Here is a 26,747-nt window from a genome sequence, read left to right on the forward strand (position 1 = left end):
ACTGGTCCAGTGCCCACTGGAGTAAATGGATGTTGTAAGTGATCATCTATTGTATAATGCAGCTTGCGTGAGTGGCAAGATAGACTGGAATGCACAAGGAGATGGTCTGACTCCATGGTAAGACTGATATTGTGCTTTAGGAGTTCACACTTGTTACTGGGCTGATGAAATCTAATGACTGAACATACAACCCATTTGGGGTGTTTGCTCTGCTTTTTGACAGTCTGCCCTGAGGTTGGCACTCACCGTCGTGAGCCACTCCAGACAGTGTGACAGTTAGCAGGATTCATGTATCACAGGTCAACTGGATTTGCAGATCATAACCCAAACACTGTTAAAAGTTGAAATTTGACATTGAGAGTTTTTGAAGGTCAAAGATTAGTAATAATGAGTGAATCGCAGTCATATGAGGATCTTGATATAAAAGACCTTGAAAAGTTATGTAAAGACAGGGGAATATCCCATGAAATGAAAGCCTCAGATCAGGAACTGAGAGCTTTGTTCATAAGCTTTAACAGGTGTCCAAGGACCCTGCTGACCCAGACACCGCAATGAAACTGGTCCTACTGCAGCACCTGGCACTCACGCTGTGAACCACTCCAGGCAGCATGACACTGGGCATGCTCGGTGTTCAAGTTGTTTGAAATTTTTGGAATTTAGAAATTCAGGAGAAAACTAAAACAAAAATTCATTAAAAACTCCCCCCCCCCCCCAGCCATTTTTTTTGTTCTACTCAATACAGTATTTTCAAGTAGCTATAACTTTGTAGGATTTGAAGAAATTAGGTATAAAACTAAAAGACCTCACTCAGGACAGTACAAGCAATTTTTTTGAAAAAGCACCTGAAAAATTTCTCAAGTGGTGAAGAACATTTGGCTCATCTTAAAAACTTGCAAATGACAAAGTGGATTTTTATAAAATATTATCCAAAAGATCTTATCCGTGGACTTACAGAAGCCATGAAAAAAAATTAACCAAAACAGTACATAAAAGTAATTTTTAAGGGAAAATCACAGTTTAAAGCATGAATTTAGAATGCTGCTTCTGTAGTTATAATATCAGTATATGACAGTTTTAATAAATGTGGTGGGATGCAACTCCTTAACTATTTCACAGATAGCAGTCAATTAAAAAGTGCTGTTTATTAGTTAAATATTCAAATATGGTCAACAGAATCAAAAGATTGCTCCATATAAACAAGTGACTTTGAGACCCCTGAAATTACAGTGCCAACTTGGCAAAGTGAAGTGCATTTGAACCCCATCTAACTTTTTGTCATAGTCTCTTGCATATTACCAGGAACTCTGCACAGGACATTCAGACATACAGATTTTCTCCCAGACCTTGTCGGCCAGCTGTTCAGCTAGTGTAAATTGGCTTAGCTCCACTGAAATACATGGATATATGATGATTTCCACCAAGCTGAGGATCTGGCCCTTGTAAATTCCCATGGACCTATCTATTTCTGCAGTCCTCAACTGAGCAAATGCCCATTGAAGTCAATGGGAGTTTTGCTTGATTAAGGGTCATAGAATTTGGCCCCATCTCATTTTGGATCCTCTTGATCTGGTGCTATGCATCAAATTGCTAAGCAGTATTTGGAAGTGATTTTCCACCCATCCCCTGACATCTTTTGTTTGGTTTTGTATAGTAAGACACAGATTAACTAGGTATGCATGTTCTTCTTTAAAGCAGGAAAAGCAGGTTTTCAGCTAAGTTTCTGAACCATGAACCCAGCAAAGATTTTAGAACCCATTCAAACCTCTGTGGTGTATTGAATTTAAATGAATTTTTATGTAAAGACCCACAGCTTATAACCCAAAGTCAAAAACAAATAAATTTATTATAACCAGAACAAAAATCTGATTGAATATAGCAGCAAGCACTGCTCATCAGCACAGCCTCTCACTGACAGCTGTAAAAGTCTGGAATTAACCCTTATGTTTTTCAAGTAGGGGGTGGGAGAGAAGATGCGCAATTCCAATGAGAAACATGAAGTTAAAACCCCTACACAACTCTGAAACCGTAATTCTGACGTCTACTGGAGGAATATTGTAAATAAATCAATCCCAGTCTTGTGAAAAATCAATTGTGTCCCAGATGTAAAGAGATCTCTTGAAGTGTAGAAGGACTACCACCACCTCTGGAAAAGCTATAAAGATACATCCCTTCATTTCAAAATTATGAACAATGTACAAGACCAGAAATCCTAAAGTATAAATTTTATCCTTAGAGCTTTTCTCCAAAGATTTCTCTTTCATCTTTACATACACTGTAGAATTCTCTTGCTATATGTTGTTATAAAGGACTAGGGTTGTGGAGATCTTGAGTAGAACTCAGAGATAAACAAGTTCATCATTTTAGTCCCAAAGAAGATTTAGATAAATTTGGATACAGCTTTGACAAACATTAAATCTCTTCTTTAATGATGTTCCTCAAACAAAACAGTTAGCAAAATATTTGAATTTCTTTGTATAATGTCACATTTTAATGTAAACATCAAATAATGTACCAAAAGTTTTACTGGAAGAAAAAAAAAAACCCCAGGAGAAAAAAACCAAAAAAAAACCCCCCCAAAAAACCTTAAAGCGGCACAATTCTTTATCTTTATACCACTGGCGAAGGGGAGAAAAAAGCCAGATTACAAACATTTACACATGCATAGTGGAAAAAAAACAAGTATTTTACTAAATTCACGCAATTTTTTTTAAAATAGTTATTAAATCTACTAAGCACCAACATACCTAAAAATTTATTTTCAGCTTCATGATTCATTTAAAAAACCTATCAAATTAACCTTTCAAACAAGCTTAAATTAGTAGCTTGTCTAAAAATAAAATGTAGAGCATTTTTTTAAGTCTACCAATGCTTTTTATCTGAATGTTTCCAAACAATGGCAAGTGTCTGCAAAGAATGCCTTTACTGTACCCTACAGTGGATGGAGAATACAATACCACATCATACAGAATCTAAAACTATAAAAGTCTCAGAATGCAGCATCCCTTCACAAAAAAGCTGATAAAACTGAAAGTATTTATAAGATGCTGCACCTTTATTTAAAAAAAAAAAATTAAATGAATTTAAGCAGAAATAACATACATTTTTACATTAACTGGCCATTTCTGGTACAGAAACCCAGCACAGTATGCTAATGTTATTGAATAAATGTAATTGCTACTTACAATTTCTTTTTAAATACAATTTAGACAAACTTTTTTTTTATTTTTATTTTTTTTAAAGTTGCACAGTTAACCTCTTAGCTGCTAGCTTAATGCAACACATTGGTAACATTACACAAATTAAAAAATTGTGTGTGTGTGTGTGTGTGTGTGTGTGTGTGTGTGTGTGTGTGTGTGTGTGTGTGTGTGTGTTCTACATAAAAGCTTTCAAAATTCTGACCCACATCAAAAAATGCAAAATAATGGAATATAATTAAAAAATTAGTTGCAAGTCTAGCAGCAAAGCAATTAAGTGAGGATATATTTACTAATATAAACAAAGGGAATAGTTGCAACTACAGGTGAAGCCCCAACTATCTTAGATCTACTGACACAAATAGAAATTAAATTCTCTCTAAAAAAAATAATCTGATTATTTAAAATAGGAGTAAAAGCCATTGCTACCTGATGAACTACCTAGGCTAAGTTCCTGAAACAAAGACAAAGGGTCACTATTCTTTTTTGCCTGCTCAGGAGGAGGTTTGGGCTTTGGCGGAGCCCGCAGAGCACTTGCGTAGGACATGGCAGGCTTGTTCCCCCCAGCATTCTGCTGGCTGTTGCTGTTTGATTCGATGATCTGCTTGTTGGGCATGAGGGGTGGGAACTGGCCGAGATGCTGCAGCATGTTATAGTTGAAGGAATTGGACAGCGGTATGTTTTCGGCTTTCAGGTGATCCTCTGGGGGTTTGACTGTCTTCGGTGGAGCTGGAAACAGAACAAATAAAGCCGGTTTAACTAAATAGCCTTCATAAGTGAAATCCGTTTGCTGATGCCCTCATACACAATGATAAACTGACATGCAGATACTGCAGAACCTCAATATTAAGTTAAAATGACAGAAGGCTTGAGAACATTATTAGATTTCTTCAGGGCTCCTTTTCAAATGATTCTCGCTTCAGACTACTTTTTTGCTTAGTCCTCTCTTTTGTACAAGCAAATAAGCCTTACTACATCCACGTCTGTAGGAGACAGAGGGACTAATCCCACTGCGAGTAAGGACTGAGTGGGAATGTAAGGATTTAGCCCCTACAGATTATGTACTGGAACTGAAAAAATCTGACACACAAATAACTTCAGCAGAAATGTGAATACTGAAAAGGTGCTGCTAGTTCGAAAATCAGGTAAAAATAAGATTTTAGTACCTATCCTTCATAGATTTACCATGAGCCACTCCGATTCCAATGATGGCTCTGTCCTGCACAGCGCTGACTCAATCCAGTTTAAGCACTTCCTTAACTTCAACAGCAGCCAGTGGGGCAATTTGCATGCTTAAAGTCAGGCACATGCTTAAGTGCCTTACAGGATCGAGGTCAAGAGCACACATTATTTCGCAGGATTGAGCCCTGAGAGAACATTACTTTTTTCTTACTGATTTCCAATTAGTTTAAAAGACCTCTTTCTTATTACAGCATGTCACACATCTTCAGTGTAGTTGTGTCAGTTTCACACCTGTAACATGCCAGGGGCTGATCACACATTTCTCTGGTTCCTTATTTTGGAAATTCTTTATAGATCAATTACACTAATCCTCCAGCTGCAGCTTTACATTCCCTCTGTGCAGGGGGTTGAATTCTACCTTGAGTAACATAGGCAATAGCATTACAAGGTGTAACTGAAGGCAGAATTTAAGATGAAGGCATTCAGTACTAGTATTTGTGTGTTTTTTAAGCAAGACGATGTTTTAGAAACAAAAAATAAAATAAGACATTTCAATTTAAGTGGAAGCTAAAGAATATTTCCTGATGGCCTAGAGCCCAGTATCTTGCAAACAGTCATACAATGAATTTTGAGCATGGGAGTAATCTGGCACAGTGAGGTTCTGGTCCATGACCTGGCTCCGAGCACTATGGTAATACAAATATTATGATTTATTAATACTCATGTACTGTAACTTAACATGCGCATAACTATATGCGGGACAGGGCCTAACAGTATAATTTAATGATGTCTGAGGAAATGTGGGTCTCCTTTTTCTCCCATTTTGCAAAATTATTCATGACTATTAGTTAACTCTTATCCTGCAAACAAAGATGTTAAAAATGAGGAAGAGCCAACCTGAGCATAATAGGTCAGATATAAATATATCTTACTGTAAAATATATTCTATATTTCAAAGTTGGGTACGTTTCACAAGATACAATCTTTTGTTATACCAAGGTATGGTAAACCAAATCACTGCTTTAGATATTCAGATATTCAGAATAATTGAGGCTCTTTATTTTAAAAGGAAAGGGTTAACTCATTTGCTGTACTGTCAAATGAATCATCCAGAATGAAATATTTGTGAACAAAAATTAGTGTCTTTTATATTCCATTACTCATGTGAGTGGCCATCAGATTGTCTTGTCTGAGTGGCCATCACATACACTTAAAACACTACTGAAAATGAGAATCAGAGGCAACAACATGCTGTTGGAACAAGATGAATATTGAGGGCTGCCCAAATTACGGCCAAAGTGATTTAATAAGAGACTATACTAGACAAAAAACTGCACCTCACAATTAATCTTTCCAGTTTTTGACAAAAATAATCTCTTATTAAATGACTTTGGCCTTAATATTGTTACCTATTTTAGGCAATGTTTATACCAAGACCCAGGAATTATTTCTGTTTTATGAGTGCTAGCATTTGTAAAAGAACTTTAGCCCCTTTTACAGGGCAATTAAACAGTGGCAATTATTTTCCGTTTGTATTACATGGTTATAATTTTCCTTCTCAAGGCACCACAAGTCACAGTGTGTTGCCATGCACTGGGAAACAGTGTCTGCCTTTCACCCAGAGAAGTCCTAAACGGATTATATTTCACTGTTTCCCAAGTTTGTAAAATGGCTTGGGATCCTTTGCTGTGATGAGTGCTATACAAATAAGATATTTTCATAGCAACAAATCACGGTGCGTAAAAACACGGTGAATGATCTGGCAGATCTGATCTGTTGTACAGCACTGCTTACGCATATGGTGCGATTTCAAAGGATGCACGATAACCATTTGTTTTCAATCTCCTGTGTTATTTTAAACTTATTTTTGCAACTCGCATAATTTTAACAGGTGCAAGACATTACTTTCTAACCAAATAATGTTTGCAATAGTTCCCCCTCTAGGGACACAGTATTATAGTACAAGTGCTACTGTTTACGGACCTCTATATTGGTGCTTTTATCTTCAGTCAAAAGGAAACCAATTTCCTGATCTTGCTGTACACAGGTCTAGTGTGTGCTCAGGAGCTATCACCCAGAGGTATATGATACAATCCATAAACACTGCATGTTAAGGCCATAGTTTCTATTTCATCAGGAAAAGCTGATTACATTAAGTCAGTAAACTTAATTCTGTGCTATAAGGTCAGAATGCCTTGGCTCTTACATACCAAGAGAGGATGTATTTATTTGAGTGCCACAAGACACATTTCACATTAGCCCAATAATGTTACTGTATAAGGTCAAAGAAGTTGTTTCCCAATTAGTTTTCTACGTAGGAGAGAAAGCCTGGGTTAACTATTAGGAGAAACTATTATAAGAACAGGTAGGCAAGGCAACAATCTGCTAAGGAAGGAGAAGCTGTGAAATCAGTAGGAGAGATCTTCAGGAGTCACCCATCTTCTGTCAGTTATTGACACTGATCCTCCCATGATGCACAGGGTGGACTAGCTGACCTATTAGAGAAAAGATGCCTCATGTTGGGACCTATGTTAATTCAAACACTCTTTATCCAATGAGACAGATCTCCCAGGGTGGGGAGTGTCTTTCACTTTTCTTCTCGTTTCATAGCTTAAACAGGCTAAAATTAAAATTTACAGCACTGTACATAACGCATTCACAAACTGAAACTCAGACTTCCAGGGCAACCCAACTTATTACTGATGTTTTAGACTGAATGCACTCTTGTTAATTATATGTTCTTGCTCCATATTTAACTCCTCCTGCAACTATAAGAAAATTGTGCTTTAAAGCAACGAGTATGGAATGGCTTTCAAGTGAATTTTCTGAATCCTAATGAAGTGCCATACTTTTAGCTGGGGAATTCTGCTCCTGTCTTCCAGGAGCTAGGAAAACTCAGCCATTTATTTGGAGGATAATGATATAAATGAAATCTAAAATAATGCCGGTGATGGGCAGTGGGCATATTTTGTAATTGTTCCCATCTTTAAAAATTAAATGTTAATTTCATGAGTTGAGTATACAAAAACACCAGTGCAGGATGATTATCAAGAACAAAGAAATAAGTACACAGAACAGCCTCATATTAGAAAGGCTACAGACACCTCTTGAACAGGTTTGTTTTTAACAGAAAGGTCGACAGACAGAAAGAAAGAACAGACAGGACAGACAGGGTTACGTAGCTTACAAAAAGAAAGCAAAAGATTAAAGAGAGAGGCCAGATGACTTGCATGAGGGCCCCGGGTGAGAAAGAACTGTAAATGAGGCACCCAACACAGAAAGAAATACATACTAAATACCACTGACAACAACTTAACCTATGCTCAGTCTAAAAAAGAAAGTCACATACAGCAGAATGTATGTCAAGTCTCTCAAACTGCAATCTAGGAATAGCCTTCAAGAGTGTGCAAAAACCCAGAACAATTTTATGGCAGTCCTCTTGTACTCCATGAATCCAATGGCTGCATTTTTAAATATTCTTGTTGCTTCCATTCCTGATGTCCCAAAATGTGAGCCCCTCCACCCTCTGCTGTCAACGACTGCTCATTCCAGGCAATGAGTCAAGGCAGGGGTGCAATACTAGCGTCTTATTTCAGACGGATAAAATAACATCAGCCACAAACACTGAAAATGCTGGGGCCTAGTCACTAACAATTAGTACCACAGAGGAGAGTTAAGATTGGACTAGAATTAGGCCTGCAAAACTAGAAACACAGAAAAACTTAGAAGACCTCAAAAGTGGATTGTGTTTCTTTGCATTAGGTGCTAGACATAACAAATGTGTGTGTGTGTGTGTGTATTTATTTATTCATTCATAAAAATGGCTTCCATGCCTAAGAATGGAAACATGTTTGTATCAAAATACTGATGCTAGTCTAACTTGCCCAGCTGGCTTTAGGATTTATCAGTTGGTAGCAATAGATATGTAAGGTACATTTTATATATCCCTATTTCCTTTGAGGATTTTGCTTGAGAGCCTTACTCTCAACCTTTACACTAAATCAATGAAACGTGATACATATTTATCCCAACATAGTCTAGCAGGAGTTTCAGAGCTTCCATCACATCAGCAAACCGAAAAGCCTAGAGCAACATCAGATCTGGATGCCACTGTGGTGAGAGAGAATATATTTTTCCAGGGCAAAAAGGAATATCAATATTTTAAAGGATGTGCCCTAAACTTGCAAAGGCACAACCATGACGCTAACATTGCTGCAGTAACTGAGGATATAATATTTCCAATAGTGTTTTGGAAGATCAAAATTTTAGCACTCTGAAAACGTAAAATGCATGAGAAGAAAATAATTCTAAAGCACTGCAGCTAATCTGTATCAGTTTTTTCGTTCACTCTCTGCTGACTTTTCTTTTAGTACATATGCCATTAATTTAAAACACCTTAGTAACTAGTGCACCATGAAACCGAAAGGAAGCAGAAACTGCATGACACTATTGGTTTTAAGAAGTTGACCAAATACAAATAGGTCTTTTAAAGATAATAAACAGTGGCTATGAATAAGAGTTGTTAATACTTATATGGAAAGTTCAGATACATTAATACTGATAAAATAAAACTTAAAAAACAAAAGAGAGCTTGTTTTTTATTTGAAATAAGTGTGGAGAAAGGGTGCCATACTGGCAGACTTCTTGTTTGCAAAGTAGCAGAGCAAGATTCCCTATGCTGTCCGAGCTCTGTTCTGGAGTGAGCCCCTCCAGCAGTGAAAAACTAGTTCCATGTCCATGATAAATCAGTCTCCACTAGGACTGCCAGCAAGGAAGCCAGTTTCAAGTGTGATTCTTCTGTGATGTACCCATGTCTATCTGTCAATGTGCTGTGATGACCTATAGCACTGACACGTTTAAGCATGTGAGTTCACTAGGAAGTGCACTGAGATCTCAAACTCAATTCCTATAGATCACCATCAAAATCTAAGATGGTGGCAGTAACAGCAACCACTGCTTTAAGGTGAAACAACATATCTCACACCACACCCCTTTTGTCACCAGGTCCTGTTAAGCACAAACTGGCTGAACTTGAATCAACGGAAGAGAATGTTTGAACTTAGTAATATTTCTGGAGGAGAGTGGAGCTATTTGGAGGAAATGCTTCATAGCATTCACTTCTCGGTCAACCTGCTAACTACCTGAGACAACAGTATATGAAAATAGGACTTGTGCACAACAATTAAAAACCAAAATAATGAACCCTTCAGAAATATTTTGCCTAAATTCGCTTCAAGTCTCAGCAGACAATACACATACGTTGTGAAGAGCAGCTAAGCCTCATTTAGAGTTTGTCACTCCGGTTCAAGCAGTTCACCCCAGTAAGGGAAGTGGAGGGATTTAGAAAAAGAGAAAGACTACTTACCTAACAGTTCTCTGGGTGGTACTGCTCTGTTGGATCCGTTGCATGGAATGTTCTGATATGGGGCAGATGAGGTGGAGTTTACCCACAACTCAGGGGATGAATAGTTGAAAGAAGACTGGTTACTATGGTCCTGAAGCTCTTTACACTGACCAAGATTGTCTTGAGGAGCGTTAAAATCTTCAGAACAAGCCTGGACTGAACTAGAGGAAATTCTTCTTTGGTACAACGGCCTGCCTGGTCCTCTTGGTTCATACTGAATAAAAAAAAAGTTCTTTAATTCGCTGGCATACATGTTATGACAATTTCCCCCCTACATCTCTCTTACAAATCCACTTGTGAAAGTGCCTTCAAACACTGAAAAATCTTAAGAAATTCCCGCTAGTAATGATTGCATTAATTGACAAAGACGGTTAATAATAAACAGCAACAATAACTTAAAGCATATAACAAAGAGAGTAGAGTTAAGGTTGAGATTTCTTGATTTGTAAATACTGGATATCTCAACCTAACGTATTTTTTTTGCACAGTATCTCTCTATAAACATGCAAATTTAGTCTCCAAAGGCTTAAATAAGGGAGAGGGGCATTTACATGAACAGGTGAAAATGCTCAATTACAATGTGTAGAAAATAACTGGCAGGTTTGACCTCTGATTTCTACTATAACACAGGAAAGACTTGCATACCAGGATTTGGGAAAGGATGAGGTCATATTTATATGCTGGCCTTTGCATAAAGATACGCGCACAGAGAACAAATGCTTTGAAGAACGGTTTGTTATCACGGGGAATAATGCAAAGAACTGTATTTGAAAACACAGAAAAGACTTGCTTCCATTGATCTTGCAGACAGTGAAGATGAAAAAGACAGGAGATGCATTAACCCCTCGGTACCAATAGTTGAGATTTACGGAAGCTCTAAATGCTTGGGCAATTCAGGGCAGACACCCTCTGTTAAGGTTTAGTGCAAAAGATAAAGTTGGAGCAATGTAGAAATTATGGTCACAACTGAGTGAAAGAAGGAGGAGGCGTGAACTTGTCTAAATAAGGCACAGGTAAAGTTACTTCTAGATGGCGGCAGAGCAAACGTACAGTAGTGTGAAAGTGGAGATTTCTGCAGGGGACAAATATGGACTGAGAAAGGCAAAAGGCCAAAAATTGTTTTGAAGTGCAGGCACCTAATTTCACATTTCCAAGTAAGGAAGTCCCATTTTGAGTAGAGATGCAGAGAGCATTTGAGCAGAGACGCTGCACATGGAGATAAAAAACAGCTTTAAAAATTAGCCTGATATTACCATATTCCACCCCAAAAAATCAGTACTAAAAGACCAATAAGAGTCAATGAAAAAGTGCTATCGTAATAGTAAATAGAATAATACTATGTATATAATAGAAAAGCATGAAAATACTAAAAATTTTTATTTACAAAGCTGAAAATATAACAAATGAAATAAATCTTAAAATACAAACAGAACACCTGACTGCAAGCAATTTGGGGCAAGGACTGTCATTTTCTGTGTGACTCCACGGTGCCCTATCTAACTGGCCTTCAGGCGCAACCACAATTCAAATGGTAAAAAGCTAGTAGCATAAAAAGTCAAATAAGGAGACTGCACCGAAAAAGGGGGGCGGGGGAATGCACAGAGTGATGGAGATTAAGGACCATATATTTAAAAGGGCATTTGCTGGCATGTAAAGCGAGACCAGGTAAATAACTGTGTGTGCAAATATATGGTCTTGACTGAGGCCATTTTGATCTAACTACTGTATCTGATTTGCAGGGAAGAGAGGGTGTGTTTTAAAAACCAGGCTCTATGCCTGAAATAAGTTTAAAACACATTTAGTTTTCACAGGCTTTTTGTAAATGGAGAGACCATGACCTGAGGCAGATATTGGAGAATAACTGATCATTAGAGACAACTTAATTGTAAAATTCTTTGATTGTTAAAAAGAGTAAGATAGTCTTGAAGGAAAGTTTTCTTCCAAAGCCTCTTTTGGCTACAGCTTTTGGGACACAGGATTTTCTTTTCTTAATTTGCTTTAAAAAAAAACCATATTTTTATTAAATAAAATGTAAGAAGCATACATTGCTCCCCCAATGTATCTGCTTGTGGGCACATCCAGTATGACTGGCCAATCAAAGAATAAAATGCTAGCAAATTACTGAACATATTCATAGATTTCTTGCTACTACTAAAGTCAGCAGGAGGTTTGCCATTGATTTTAATGGCAGCAAGACTGAGTCCATATCATATTTCCAAAGCGTAAATAAAATGTAATATATTTCAATCAGATATTACATAAATTAATGTTATGGCCTAGAATAATTCAAAAGAACTTTTTTTGATGTTTTGAACTGGGGCCAGATTTAAAAAGGTATTTAGGTGCCCGAGATGCAAATAGGTCATCATGAGATTTACAAAAGCGCCTAAGCAAGTTAAGTGCCTAACTCCCATTGACTTTCAATGAAAATCCTGCCAAAATCAAATTGGCTAATGCCTAAAGTTCTAGCACTAAATGTAATTCTGTATGTTAGTACTGTAGTTTGATCACATTGATAGAATGAAAAATAATCTGATAAATGGTAAACTGAAGGGGGATGCACCTAGAAAACATACTTTCCACATTGGCACTATCAATATTTTCTCTGTATTTGATTTATTGGGGTCAGTCTGCCTCCTGTATGATGATTTATGTGACCCTGCACAGCTCTGAAGGAGCATGGGGGTCAGTGGGAGTCCAGAGCGCCCAGCACTTCACCAGATCGAGAGGTGAGGATGCTCGGCATCTTACAGGATCAGACTCTCTCTTTGTAGCAGCCACAGTAAACAACAGTCACCTTAGAAATACTGTTTGTCACAAACTACGCAGGAGAAATTGCATCAGAATGAAGGTTTTTCACATGCACTCCAGAGTTCAGGGCACGTATTATATCCAAGGGAAAAATGTCAGACACTGAGCAGTGACATTTTGAGCTATTGTGAATCTCTCTGCTCTAGCTTTCTCCTGCTCTAGCTTTCTCCTCTTCAACATAGAGCACTTAAGCCTCCAATTATGAGCCACCTTTAAAAAAGTATCTTTAGAAAAAGAGGGAACGTGTCAGTTTGTGTAGATAAAAATAGCTGAATCATTGTTTTCCTTCAATCCCTAACCATGCAATTAGAGTTTGACTGTGATATATCTTGAATTCCCCCAACAGGAAGGCTGCTTCTGACAATTTTGTTTTAGGACATTGGTGGCAGAACACCCTGGATACATAACGTATCCAATATGTTGCTGCTGCTTTTAGAGTTTAAATTTGCATCTTAAATCAAAGGATAAAAAGCTCCATGAGGGCCTGGGTCCTGAAACCCTTATGTGAGTAGCCCCACTGACCTAACATTAAATATCTGGTGCTTGTAAAAACATGCAAGGATAGATCTTTATTTGGTGTAGACATAACTCCATTATGGAACTACACTGATTTTCAGCCACACAGGATCTGGCTCTCAAGTTATATTTCTGCCTCTTTAATCTCTGTTATACAGAAGGCAGGATTGATTAAAAGTCATGATAGTGTTTTAGGGAAGAAGAGGCTCCCATGGCAAATGGCTCACAGGGGTGGTCTAACACAGTGGCTCTCAAGACTACTGTACCCCTTTTCAGGAATCTGATTTGTCTTGTGTTCTCCAAGTTTCACCTCACTTTAAAACTAGTTGCTTACAAAATCAGACATGAAAATACAAAAGTGTCACAGCGCACTATTACTGACAAATTCCTGACTCTCTCATTACCATATAATTATCAAATAAATCAACTGGAATACATTTTGGAATACAGTATATAGAGCAGTATAAACAAATCACTGTAAGAAATTTTAGTTTGTACTGACTTCACTAGTACTTTTTATGTAGCCTGTTGTAAAATTAGGCAAATATCTAGATGAGCTGATGTACCCTCTGGAAGACCTCTGCGTACCTGCAGGGGTACGCATATTCCTGGTTGAGAACCACATGCACCTGCTTTCTAATCACCAGATTCAATGGGTGGAAGGAAGCGATCAACCATATCAGAACAACTGTGTATGTAGGAAGATGCCTGCTTCTCAAGAAAAGGCAATGCCCCTCTCTCACATTCCTGAGGAAACATAGGCACTTTACACAGAGGATTCTATGCAATTAAACTCAATTTTAAATATATATATTTAAATATTTAAAATAAAATTCATAGTGTTTATCAATATCTATTCAATAGCTTCATAAATGGTTGGATAATGGCACAGTTATAAAGTTTGTGGACGATACCAAGCTGGGAGGGGTTGCAAGCGCTTAGGAGGACAGGATTAAAATTCAAAAGGATCTTGACAAACTGGAGAAATGGTCTGAAATAAATAGGGCGAAAGTGAATAAGGACAAATTCCCATGAACATTAACAGTATGAGCACAGGAGCAAGCCCATAGTACCAATCATCATTCAGAAACAACAGGTGAAAACCTGGTCCCAGTGAAGTCAATGGGAGTTTTGCCCTTAACTTCAGCGGAGCCAGGATTCATCCATTGAATTCAAAACCTGAATTATTTGTTACACAGGTAACATGCAAATTCAAAAAGAGTTTGTCCCCACTAACATCTCAAAGAATTCAGAATATATTATCTACCATAAAAGGAGGTTATACAGCTAGATCTGGCAGACAAAGAAGGAGAAAGGAAGGTTGATTCAGGTTTTGGTTTTTTTTTTAAATCCTTAAAACAGAAATTTGATGCGTATGTTACAGCCAATCCTTTTCTGAGGCATAAAAAAAAGAAGTTGATACACAGAACATTTAAGTTCAACTTAAATGAGTGCATTAGATACTCCTTCCCACGAACTTCAGTTTTAAAAATTACCCATTTACAAGTAATTTTACTTTTATTATTTTTTGTGGAAGTGTTGAAGACCAATTTTATTTTGAAAATGGCTTTAGCTAAACATGCAATGCCAATTTCTTTGGTTTAATGTAACAGAATTGGCTTTACTAATTTCACTGCTCTCAGTATTCAGGGCAGATATCACTATTCACAGTATATGTATAGGTGTAGATTTTCCTGCTGATATATATTTTTAATGCACAGGATAATAGAAAGAGAAGCAATTCCATAGGGCTTACAGATTGTCTCTCAGTTTAAAAAAAACTAAATTATTATTGCTGAATAAGTTAGATTCCGGCTGGCAAAACTACTATATCCAGTTTCCCCTTGTGTCATATTTTGTAAACTTAGAAACAGATGAAAAATAGCAACAAATGATTGGACAGCTGCACAGAAGTCAATGCTTTCTTGCCTTCGTCTGGCTTAGAATATTATACGACATAGGAACGCATTTCAGACTTCTTAATTGATGTCAGATCTGCACATACAAAAAGGAATCAGGTGTGGACAACAACAAATGTGTGTACTGTAACACTAATTTATGAAGAAACACAAAGTATCTATATGGATATGGCTACCTACAAAGGTAATACAGATTTCAGTGTAAAACATCCTTTGAATTGTGAAATATTTCTCTGTACTACTTATCTTACTGCTCTGCAATATCAAGTCTATGGTAAGATTAATGAGAAAAAAGGACAAAGTATCTCTCACAGGTCATCAGATATAAAAACACAGGCATGTTGCAGATGTACAAGCTGTTTCAGCTAAAAACATTTATTTACTACCTGTGTAGCAATGCGATAACTCTGATAACTTTACAACAATTCATATTTGTTTCCAATAATACCTGCTCCAAGGAGACAATACTCAATAAAGTCTGCAGGAAAACTGAAAATTATCTGTCCATCACAGCACATCATTTAAATCTTAAAATGCTTGAACTATTCAATGCTATGTACACATTTAGCTCCTGCACTTAGTTATATACAAAGAACATAACATATTCTGCCTAAAACAAAGTATTTCAGTACATAGTAAAGTTTAAGATTTTAAAACACAAACCCTGAGTTTCTGGAAAAGGCAATGATAACTAAAATACAATCAGGTAAGAGAGAGCAGCATTCTTCCTCAAAAAGCTTCACACACATTTCATTCTGGTGCACAAGGGATATGCAGGTAGGTCAGCACCCACTATATACCACAGAGAAAGATCTTCAGACTGGCCCCACACAGGCAGATTGAGAAAGCCACTCTAACGTGGGCTAAGGGATGAGCCGCAGATCCATATTCCTTCAGATCCAGTGGCACTATTATCTTCTGCAACTGGTACAGCGGCAGCAGGATCTGTGCCCCCTGGCCCCGGTTTGGGGATACATTTAACATCTCAAGTGACCCCTCACTCCACCCATGTAGAGTTTAAATACTCCGGCTTTGTATTCTGCATCAAACATTTGTGGAGTGCCTATACTAGCATTTACAAATGTGTTTGCTGACTTGATTAATTGGCAATCAATTAAATTGCGTTAAAAACAAGAGCAAAAAGCTTACCCTAGCCATACCCTCGTGACTCAGGGCTGAGTGTACTCAAGCCCCAGTGAATGCAATGGGAGTTGAGAGTACTCGGCATCTCTCCTGTATTTAGCCCTAACGGTGAAAATGAACAAAAACATGCATAAACCTTCAGCAGTGGCAAACCCTCCTCCCACACTGCAAGAATGTCAGCAATACAGGCTGTAGCACAGTGAAAACTCACTTGTTAAATTCATCTTGACTATGACATTTTAAAAATACCCTCTAGTTCTCATTCTCACTCGCTTCGAGAGCGCATAAACACAGGGACTGCTAGGTGAAAAAGCCAGATTGACTGGCCAGGCTGGTCGTTTCTGTTATTTAGCAATTGATCCCCACATACTTGTCTTTCTTCCAATTATAGCAGTGACAAAACTGAGGCCTTGATCCGACAAAGACTTACACAAGTGCTTAACGAGTAGCCCCATTGACTTCAATTGGAATTCTGATGCACACAGAGTTAAGCATGGGCGTAAGTCTTTGAATAATCATGACCTTAGTTGTCCTCCTGTAATGTCTGAAGCCTTGATTTCCATGGTGATGTGCACATGGAAATACTCTGCACTGCCAGTCAGTAGACACAGGAGATGCTGAAACAGTGTGCTCTGCCCATGGCGGGGGTGGGAAAAGGGCAGGAGAGTAGGGCAGAGATTTGGGGCTTGTCTACGCTTAAAACACTACAGCAGCACAGTTGAGCCACTATAGTGCTTCAGTGTAGACACTATCTATGCTGATGGCAGGGAGTCTTCCATTGGTATAGGTAATCCACTTCCCTGAGAGGTGGTACCTAGGTTGATGGAAAGCGCTTCCACATGGGGATTTGGGCATCCTAACTATGCTGCTCAGGGGTGTGGATTTTTCACACCCTTAAGTGATGTAGTTATGCTGATCTAATCTTCTAGTGTAGACCAGGCCTTACTCAAACTGCTGGAATGGATCAGATAAAGGCCTACAGCAGTGGTTCCCAAAGTAGGTCACTGCTTGTTCAGGGAAAGCCCCTGGCGGGCCGGGCATGTTTGTTTATCCGCAGGTTCAGCCAATCGCAGCTCCCAGTGGCCGTGGTTCGCTGCTCCAGGCCAAAGGGGGCTGTGGGAAGCAGCGGCCAGCACGTCCCTCAGCCCGCGCCGCTTCCCGCAGCTCCCATTGGCCGAGAACGGTGAACCACGGCCAGTGGGAGCTGCAATCAGCCGAACCTGTGGACGTGGCAGGTAAACAAACCGGCCGGGCCCGCCAGGGGCTTTCCCTGAACAAGTGGCACCCCTAGTTTGGAAACCACTGGCCTACAGTTTTTCTGTCTTCTAATTTATTATTGGTCTTGATTTCCCCTGAATGTCTTCATCCTCACCTGGAAGGTCCAGGAGTGTGAAATTCAGATATTCACTTGGCATCCTCATTTGTAAACACTCTAGCATAGATTTTATTTTAAACAAACTTTTTTACAGCAGTCATAAATTATACCTGCCATCTCTACAACACCTCACTGTCTCCTAACACTGATCCCTGGCTCCTTGTTTCTTTATATTAACCTTGGTAGGGGTAACAGTCTTCCTTGTGGTCTTCACTTTTTGCTTATGCACAGATTGGCCTTCTGAAATCTTTATAATCTTACCCTCTTATTTTATAAAATGTTCTTTTGCTGACTTTATAGCCAGTCTTGGTATATTCACACACTGATCCTTTTTATCCCTTGAAAATAATTTCTAGATAGCACACAGTACCCTCTGACACATGAACGTTTTTCCTTAAACACTTTCCATTTCCCCACTGTGCCTTTTCCCTTCTAATGCCCTTATTCTAGCTGAGATAAAAAAAATGAAGAAAGAAAAACAGAATGCCTTCAAAGATAAAATAGTAACCTTGATTTTACAAACCTTGCCAGCAGTTTATCTCAGATTCTATGAACACAGAAGAATCAGCTATCCTTATGGGGAAAAGCTACAATATGAAATACTGTATTTTCAAGATCCAAAGATAACTTCTTACTAGTATAAATACATTTTGATCATTTGTGATTCAGAGCTGAAATACTAAAATCACAACTTTTTTCCATTAAAAAGACAGAGACGGTACTTTTGGTTAAAAGATAAATGTCTGATAGTATCAGTATTTGTTTCATATCGCACTAGCCTGACTGTCAAAAGCACACATGTGATGGGAATATCATAAATGAAGTACATCAGTCATCTTTACTTGGTAAAGGGGGAAAACAGACACGTTTGTGAAATGTCAATGAAAATTAGCTACGTACATGTGAATGAAATTTCCTGTTATGCCCCTCAGCTGCTAGCTACTATGTCACCCAGAAAAAGCAGAGCCAGAGAGAGAGAATATACCAGTCTAATTTCAGCTGCTATGATTTACAGGGGATAAAATACCACTTGGCTTCCCTGACATCGCCTTCTCCTTTTTGGAAGCCCAATTTTTTAAAAGCATCAGAGACTGTTGAGCCTGAACCAAAAGACCACTCAAGTCAATAGGGGTCTTTCCACTGAGTTTAAATAGGTTGAGTCTTAGAGAGGGAAAAGACCTATTTAGCAGTACTTTGTCCAGTTTCATTCCAAATGTTGCAAAGTGATGTGGAATGCCTACCACTTTTCCCTGAGAACTATTCCACCCTCTAAAGACTTCACCATTAAGACATTTTGTATAGGTTTTACTGAAATGGTGGCTACTATTTTCAAACCTTGGCAGTGGAAAGGTGGATTTAATAATGAGCATTTGAAACTGGGAGATAGATCACAACACTGGCTCTAAACTACTTGACAACATCCCACGGTGTAAGTCTGGTATGTCTTGAACTCCAGTACATAAATAGAGCTGCCCTCAGTTTCTTCGGAAGCGCTTACAACAAATCTTGAAGAGACTCAATAATGTTCAATTACTCTCAGTAGAGTGATTCACGAAAGCTCATGCTCAAATAAATTGGTTAGTCTCTAAGGTGCCACAAGTACTCCTTTTCATTTTTGGAGAGTTTCACATTTTTTGATAAACAATTAGGAAGTGATCAAAGCTCTATGAACCTGGGAGTGCAGAACCATAGAGGATTACTGAAGTTTCCTTTTATAATATCTTCAAATTTGGGCTTAATAACTTCATGTGATACTGAGACTCCCTGGCAAAGGATCCCCTGTTCTTTGCAAACAACTGTCACCTCAGGCCTGACAAACTCACTACATCAAACACATGTCCTACAGGATATTTATCTATAAAAAGTAACATGGAACGTAAGTACAAATCTCATAACTTGTCAAGATTCACAATCATTGTGAGATGTATTTATAGCTAATGTTTAAGGAATAATGTATTTATACTGAAAGTATGCTTTATGGACTTGGCGTGAAAGTTAGTCACCATGGGGGTGATGTGTCTCGATGATGACCCATTAAGGCAGGAGGGAGTTACTACCCCACCCTCGTTAGCCAGTGATGTAATAATGCAAGGCACAATTGTCTAGCCTTGCTCCATCCCAAGGGCAAGTCTACATGGGCAACGCTTAACGTGGCTTGTGTAGTCATGGCTCTAAAAAACCCACCTCCATGAGGGGCATAGCTACCAGCGCTGGGAGCCCGGCTCCCAGTGCTGGTGCACTGTCTATACTGGCTCTTTACAGTGCTGAAACTTGCTGTGCTCAGAAGGGTATTTTTTCACACCCCTGAGCGAGAAAGTTGCAGTGCTGTAAAGTGCCAACGTAGACAAGCCCCAAGACTTTCAATGGAAAGCCATATGACAACTGCAAACAATTGAAATCACTTCGAAGTAAAAAAGGAACATTACAACAGACAGATAAGCCTGCCTATGAATAAAGACAAAAGCCTGTTGCAGTATAAGACAGGCTGGGGAAAGGCCCTCTGTATCCTTTCACTGAAGAGACATCTTGGGGAGCAGAAACATCGAATCCTGGCTCCTGTGAAGCCAGCCAGCTCAGCAACTCACTGAGCTTTGGGAGGACAACCTACTTTCTGAGCTAGGAAAGGTCACTATTAATAAGTGTAGACCCAAGTTCGTGTTATATGATATTGTTTTCTATCATAACCATTTATTTCCACCACACTCTCTTGCTTTAAGTGGAATCTTTATTCCAGTGGTCTCCAACCTTTTTACGCACAAGATCACTTTTTGAATTTAAGTGCAACCCAGGATCTACCCTGCCCCTTCCCCGAGGGTACAGGAGGGGGCTCTGGGCTGGGAGAGTGTTGGGGTGCAGGAGGGGGTGAGGGCTCTTGGAGGGAGTTTGGGTGCAGAAGGGGGCTCCAGGCTGGGGCAGAATGTTGTGATGCAGGAGGGGGTATGCGTGCTGGCTCCGGAGGGGGCTCAGGGCTGGGGATTGGAGTGTGGGCTCCTGCCGGGTGGCACTCACCTCGGTCGGTGGCACTCCCAGAAGCGTCCCCGCAGCTCCCACTGGCCACAGTTCCCTGTTCCTGAACAAAGGGAACTGTGGGGGTGGTGCTTGCAGGCAGGAGCAGCGCACGGAGACCCCGACCCCCTCCAGGGGCCGCAGAGGTGTGTTGGCCGCTTCCAGGAGTGGCAAGGAGCCTGTCTTAGCCCTGCTGCACCGCCGGACTTTTAGCGACAGGAGATCATGATCAACTGTCAGAGGCTCCAGGATCGAACAGTTGATTGTGATCTGCTGGTTGGTGACCATTGTTCTATTCTATCTTAAATAAACTTTACTTTGTTTTGTTTAAAGTGATCACAAGTTCTATGTGTTATACTGTAGCAGTGATTTAAAGTAAAACTGGTAAACTGGGGCACATTGCCTTTTGGGGGCAGACAGAGGATCTGAATTTCTGTGAGCAACCACTGTCAAGGGCTGGATATCACAGAGGAATGGATGCACCTCTTTTTAAACTGTGAGACAAAGACAGGGCTGGCAAATTGCAGAGGAAAGTGCTTGAGTGGCTGACAGGCTGATGGGTGTGAGGGCTTTAACACCCAGTTACCAGAATCAAGACTCCCCCACTGGAGGCAGAGGATAGCTAGGTGAATCACGGCCCTGGATACCCCAAGAACTGTCACACTGCACTGAAAAACATTTTTGGATAAAGTGCCTAGACAATGCAATGAATAGCACTTTATAAATACAGATCTAGGAAATAGTCCAGATTAGCCAGATTAGATAGATAACACAGAAGAAATAGAAAGCTACAACATGGAGGAATTAAAACCACCACCTGTCTTTAGTTTGTTTTATAATGCAAAGTTGCATCAATTAAAGAGAATAGCAACAGCTTTTTCTAACATTAAAAACCCACACCGCATACAAAGGCTCTTAGTCATATTTATGGTTATTTTAGTCCCAGATCAACGAAGCATTTCAGAACATGCTTAACTTTAAATAAGTGAGTAACCTCTTTGACTTCAACAGAACTACTCACATGCTTAAAGTTAAGCACATGCTTAAGTCTTTTGCTGAATTGAGGCATTTAACAGATTAAAACTGCAGATATAGCCAAGTGTGCAGGACAAGATATTTTGAAAAAGACATCAGGCTACATGTGCACTGCAATCCTTTGTAAGAGGATAGCATGTGCCTAACATATTGGTGGATTGCGTTTGTGGTGTATCTGGTTGCGTGAAACTGCAACACATGACACAAAGTCATCCAAAACTCTTTCAAATACTTTGCACTTAAAGCTTGTAAATGTGAAATTGACTTTTTCAAAATACCTTTTATTCTGCAAACTCTGTGATCTCTAGTTTTAATCTGTTAAAATAAATGTGACTAAGAACCTTCAGTTAAAGACATCTAATAATTAGTGTATGCTCCTAGGATTACATATTTCAGAAGATTAGTTTTAACTTAAATTTCTGCAGACCTGTATTGTCAAATGCTTATATGGCATATAAATTAACCACAGCACCATTTAACAAGGTCATTTATACTTTCTGATTTACCAATCTGTATCCAAACGTAAAAATTAACTTTAAAACACAACTTCATCAGTATATGTACTGTCCACTCTGTTTAACTCCTCATCATCACAAATAATGAACATATGGCTTTAAGTTTGTATATTTATATAAAGAAACAGAAAACCAAGTATTAAATACTATGTTAGTGGAGGCTCATCTTCTCTAATTTGAGAACAATCAGCTTTTCCAGCTGCAACATTGTGGACTTGAAGTAAAATCAATAAACTGTCAAAACCTAGTGATTAGCAGAGCAGCTCAGATGTTTCTTATAGTTTCTCAGTTGATGAAAGCTCAAACACTAACTAGATATTTTCTTTTACGATTTAGAACAACTCTATTTTAGGTTTTATGCACAGAAAAACAGCGGTCAAGCTGAATGAGTGAACTAAACTAGCTTTCGAATGACTGTTAGTATTCAGATCTCCCTGTGAAACTTGACCTTGCAGCAGGAATCTGTGTTAAAAATACATCTAGCATTTTGTTTTCTTTATAGAACTCTGCCCTGGCCTTTATCTGAAGGAGCCCGATTACAAGCTTCAGAGGAAAGATTTGTTCTTTAAACATTTTTTCCTGCATTTGGCAAAGAGTAATCCCTTCCCCTCCCTCAACACCATGTTTTCAAAGGACTAAAATTAATTTGTACTAGTTAAATATTGCTTTGCTTGTACATAAGCAACCAGTGTTGTCAGCACAGCTCTGTAAGGACTATTTATTAGTTTATTGCTACTGCAGAGCATCAAAGGAAAGAAAACATTGCTCTTGTGCCCCACAAAAATAATTAATAATTGTGTTGAATCTTGGCAACAAAAGAGTAGATTTCATACAGACAGGTGTGGTCTAATGGAATGGGAAGCCAGTCAGGAATTTCTGACTCTAATCATGACTTTCTGCCCTGGCCTACACTGCAAAATGACTTCGGTATAACTACATCGCTCAAGGGTGTGAATAATCCACACCCAGGAACGACACAGTTATACCAACCTAAGTGCTGGTGTAGAGAGCACTGTGTTGGTAGGAGAGCTTCTCCCGCCAACACAGCTACTACCTCTCATACAAGTAGATTAACTAAGCCGAGGGGAGAAGCTCTCTCCCGTGCAGCATTTTAAGTGTAGACCTGACGTCACTATGATTCTATTTGTGGCTCTGAGCACGACATTTAACTTCTTTGAATCTGCAAAAAGGGGTACAATACAGTAGAATTCACTTTTAGTGCTTTATTCAGCTACATGGAATAAGGAATCTATTCTGCTCTCATTGAAGAGCAAGGAAAAACTCCCAGTGGTATAAGCTAAGTCGGATGAGGGCTCAAATCTTAATTTCCAAAAGCCTGTAACTCCCTGCCAGCAAAGCAAAGGGCTGAGTGCAGAGCCCTGAACTACCAGTGCGTGTATGAGGGGAGGAAAATGGCTGCAAAACTGTCCTTTTTCACAGGCATTCAAGACATGAATTTTTAATCTACAACATGCTTGCAATTCACTATTATTAGACACATACCATATGTATGTGGAGATATATATTAAAATCCCCATACCTCTTCTAAGCTGTGGAGCGAAGAAGCAGATACTGCTCGAGATGTGAGCGGATGAAATGGCTCCTGACCAACTGCATGCTGATGATTCTGTATTTGTATAAAAGGGTTCTGTTGTGATCTATGGGGCAACGGAGGTATACCATAATGAAAGCCCTGCCCCATTAGGTGATTCTGCTGTAGGTTAGCATAGGTCCATGATCCATCAGGTTGCAGGTACTTCAAAGGAGGTGGGGTTATGTGTTCAGATGGCAGTGAGAACGGGGGATTGTATATTTGGGGCAAATGCTGCTGAAATGCTGGGTTGTTGGCTATTTCAATGTCTCTGTTGTTTTCAGTGAAGTTGGGAAAGTGGCCGCTGTGGTTTGAGTTGCATGAAGGAGAAGGGAGCGCTGGTGGGCTTCTGGGCTGAACTTGTCTGTATTGCAACAGTCTGGACTGGGGAGGTGGCATTTCAGCTAGGTCCCTGCTTTCACTTTGATCGCGGTGTGACAGTTCTCTGAGCAAGTCCTGGAACCTGTATTCACAGAATAAATGTTATTAAGATGGAGAAATGGAAAAAGTGCATTGCTAAAGCTGGATTGACATACAAAACTCAGTGACCAATATCCTTCTGAAGGCTTGAAAATTTCTGGCCTTTCTATTCCAACGAGAAGGGCCTATTAATAATAATATAACGTATCTAGGCCTATTGCTGACATTGAACATCATAACAACAAGTGCTCTTTATAGGACTCATAGTGCCTGGCACCTACGCATGGTATTATAGTGAAGGTGGGCTATGTTCTGTTTTTAAATACAGTACTTTGAGAATTCAAACAACAAATACCTTGAATATGTTGCCTCTGTTTCATCTTCTGTATTACTCGCAAGTTTCCAGTTTGCCCTAACTGGCTGTTGGTGCAATCCAATTGGTTGCTGGGGAAGATGTTGTAGGTGAGGATGGTGATGGTGTGGATATGGAATATTGCCCTGACTGAGATAGGCATTATGCTCATTCCATTGCTGTAACCTTGCTTGCTGCTGCTGCCTTAATGTTTCCAAAGCTACATTTCCATGCATACGATCTGTAAAACATTTACAAAAAATATAAAAATTTACCCAACCTCCCTTTTTCAAAGCATTTGGTGCCAGAAAGGAGGATTCTACCATGTGTTATATTACATGTAAAAACAGTAGTGATAAGAAGGTACACAATGAAATCGCCAAATTTGCCAGCACCAAAAATGTGTTTATTAATAAAGTGCCTGCTGTATACCAACCACTCCAAAAGTATCACAGAGCATAACCTGGTTATTTAAATCTCCCAGAAGGACTATGTATATATGAAACTCATAATGAAACACTACATATTGAAATACACGCTAAGGAGAAAATTATTCCTGATCACTTTACTTACTGAAACTAGCCCAACAATAACCAATTCACAATTTTTAAGTCATACAGCCATATCCCTGACAAGTAAATACTTTCTTCATTTTCACTTTAGGATAGCTACATTTGCACTCTCATCAGTGGAGAAGAGCAGTGGTACCTACCTAATGTCTCCCCTATGGGCATTCCTGCAGGATTCTCTTCAATGAAGTTGTTCAAGTGAGATGGTAGCATTGGGTTGTGCTGTGCAATAGGTCTCAGAGGGTTATTGACTTCTTGCAACATGGGTGGGGGATGATGTTCTGAAATCACAGCATCTACTGCAGGAGAATGTGGTCGGTGGGGAATTGGGTTATTAAAAAAAGACTGGCTGGGGCCCATCTGGTAAGCGGGGGAAAGTTGTGAAGGTTGTGGAGGCTGCTGATTTACATGATTATGCTGCTGGACTATCTGGCTCTGCTGGGGTGGTATTTGGTTTTGCTGTTCAGGCAAATGATTTTGTTGCTGACTTAAAAGATTTTGCTGCTGTTGCACAGGGTATGGCTGCCTGGGGATCTGGGACAGGTGCTGGTAGTGGCGACTGGGGACTGCATACTGTGTATGGGGAGGGGTGAGATGTAGATTCAGCTGCCTAGGGTTGAGATTATCTTTGCGATGAAGTTTAGAATTCGGATAACCAACGCTGGAACGTGACTCTGGGCTTCTATTTTGGGAATTTCCTTCTACGTCAACCTAGAACAAAGGATAGAAAACATTTCAAAGTTACTTAAAAAAACAAAATCCCTGTAAGCTATGACTGTATTACACTAAACAAATTAATCTAACACTGACTCAGGCATACAAAACCTCAGGAATGTGGGAAGAATAAGGAAGAGAAAGAAGGTACTGAACAGCTTAAGACATATTCTTCTCTTTACTTATCAAACTGAAGGAATATTCTGCCAACGGTTCTGGCTGGCTTCATCTTATTTAAGCTCCTTTACTCTACTTGTGGTATTTTATTAATCTGAAATTTCTCCCCATTAGAGAGAAAACTAATTCCTTCATGGCTATTTCACTAGGTGCAAACTAAGAAGTGCACTCCATATTTGCTTCTTATTCTTCTATATTTAAACACTACACTCAGACATTTCCATCATCGAATTTCTTTCTGTAGCTACTGTTATTGCAGAGATGAATTACCAGCTGCTTCCTTATGATCATATCTAATTTAGCTAATTATAGGCAACTGTCAAACGCTGAGCCTTTTGCTTTTATTTGTAGGATACAGACACCAAATATTTAACGGAAAAAGTCATTATTTGCCGGTTTTCGACATTTCACTTCAGAACACTCCATTATATGACTCACACCTTTATTTCTAAAACTGAAATTGTAGTCTACATTAAACTATCCTCTTACTCTCCCAGAAAATTACTGAAGATTTCTGAATCTTCACTCCTAACAGAACTATTTACATTTATAGGAGTTTTATATCAAAAGGTACAATAATTTCTAAACATTTAAAAATCAATAATACTCAGTGCTATTCCTATGTGTAGACTTAAAATTTACAAATCAGTACATTTAAAAAAAGTTATTTATGCTAGTCATCAGTGAAATACAAATTGTAAACAATGGGATTAATATTGTGTGGAAGGACAAGTAGCATGAGAAAGCACTTCAAAAAAAATCAGATTCAAATCTTTTACATTTTCTCTTGCCCTTGGGTGACGAGAAGAGGGACCTATCGTCAC

At 39.0% G+C, this 26,747-nt stretch overlaps 1 protein-coding gene across 3 annotated transcripts in view; it reads right to left on the reverse strand.

Annotated features, from left to right (window-relative positions):
* Window positions 1-1,127: 1,127 nt before the first annotated feature.
* The window catches only part of HELZ (helicase with zinc finger), a 152,124-nt gene continuing 126,504 nt past the window's right edge, over window positions 1,128-26,747 (reverse strand). For all 3 annotated transcript variants that reach the window (XM_048817549.2, XM_048817548.2, XM_048817551.2), the window contains 5 exons: window positions 25,176-25,743; window positions 24,467-24,704; window positions 23,641-24,154; window positions 9,742-9,994; window positions 1,128-3,923 (listed from right to left, as the gene is read on the reverse strand). In XM_048817549.2, the coding sequence (XP_048673506.2) occupies window positions 3,592-3,923; window positions 9,742-9,994; window positions 23,641-24,154; window positions 24,467-24,704; window positions 25,176-25,743 (1,905 nt within the window). In that variant the 3' untranslated portion in view covers window positions 1,128-3,591. The remainder of the gene's footprint in view (window positions 3,924-9,741; window positions 9,995-23,640; window positions 24,155-24,466; window positions 24,705-25,175; window positions 25,744-26,747) is intronic.

This window comes from Caretta caretta, chromosome 14 (genome assembly GCF_965140235.1).
Source record: "Caretta caretta isolate rCarCar2 chromosome 14, rCarCar1.hap1, whole genome shotgun sequence".
Lineage (NCBI taxonomy): Eukaryota > Metazoa > Chordata > Testudines > Cheloniidae > Caretta > Caretta caretta.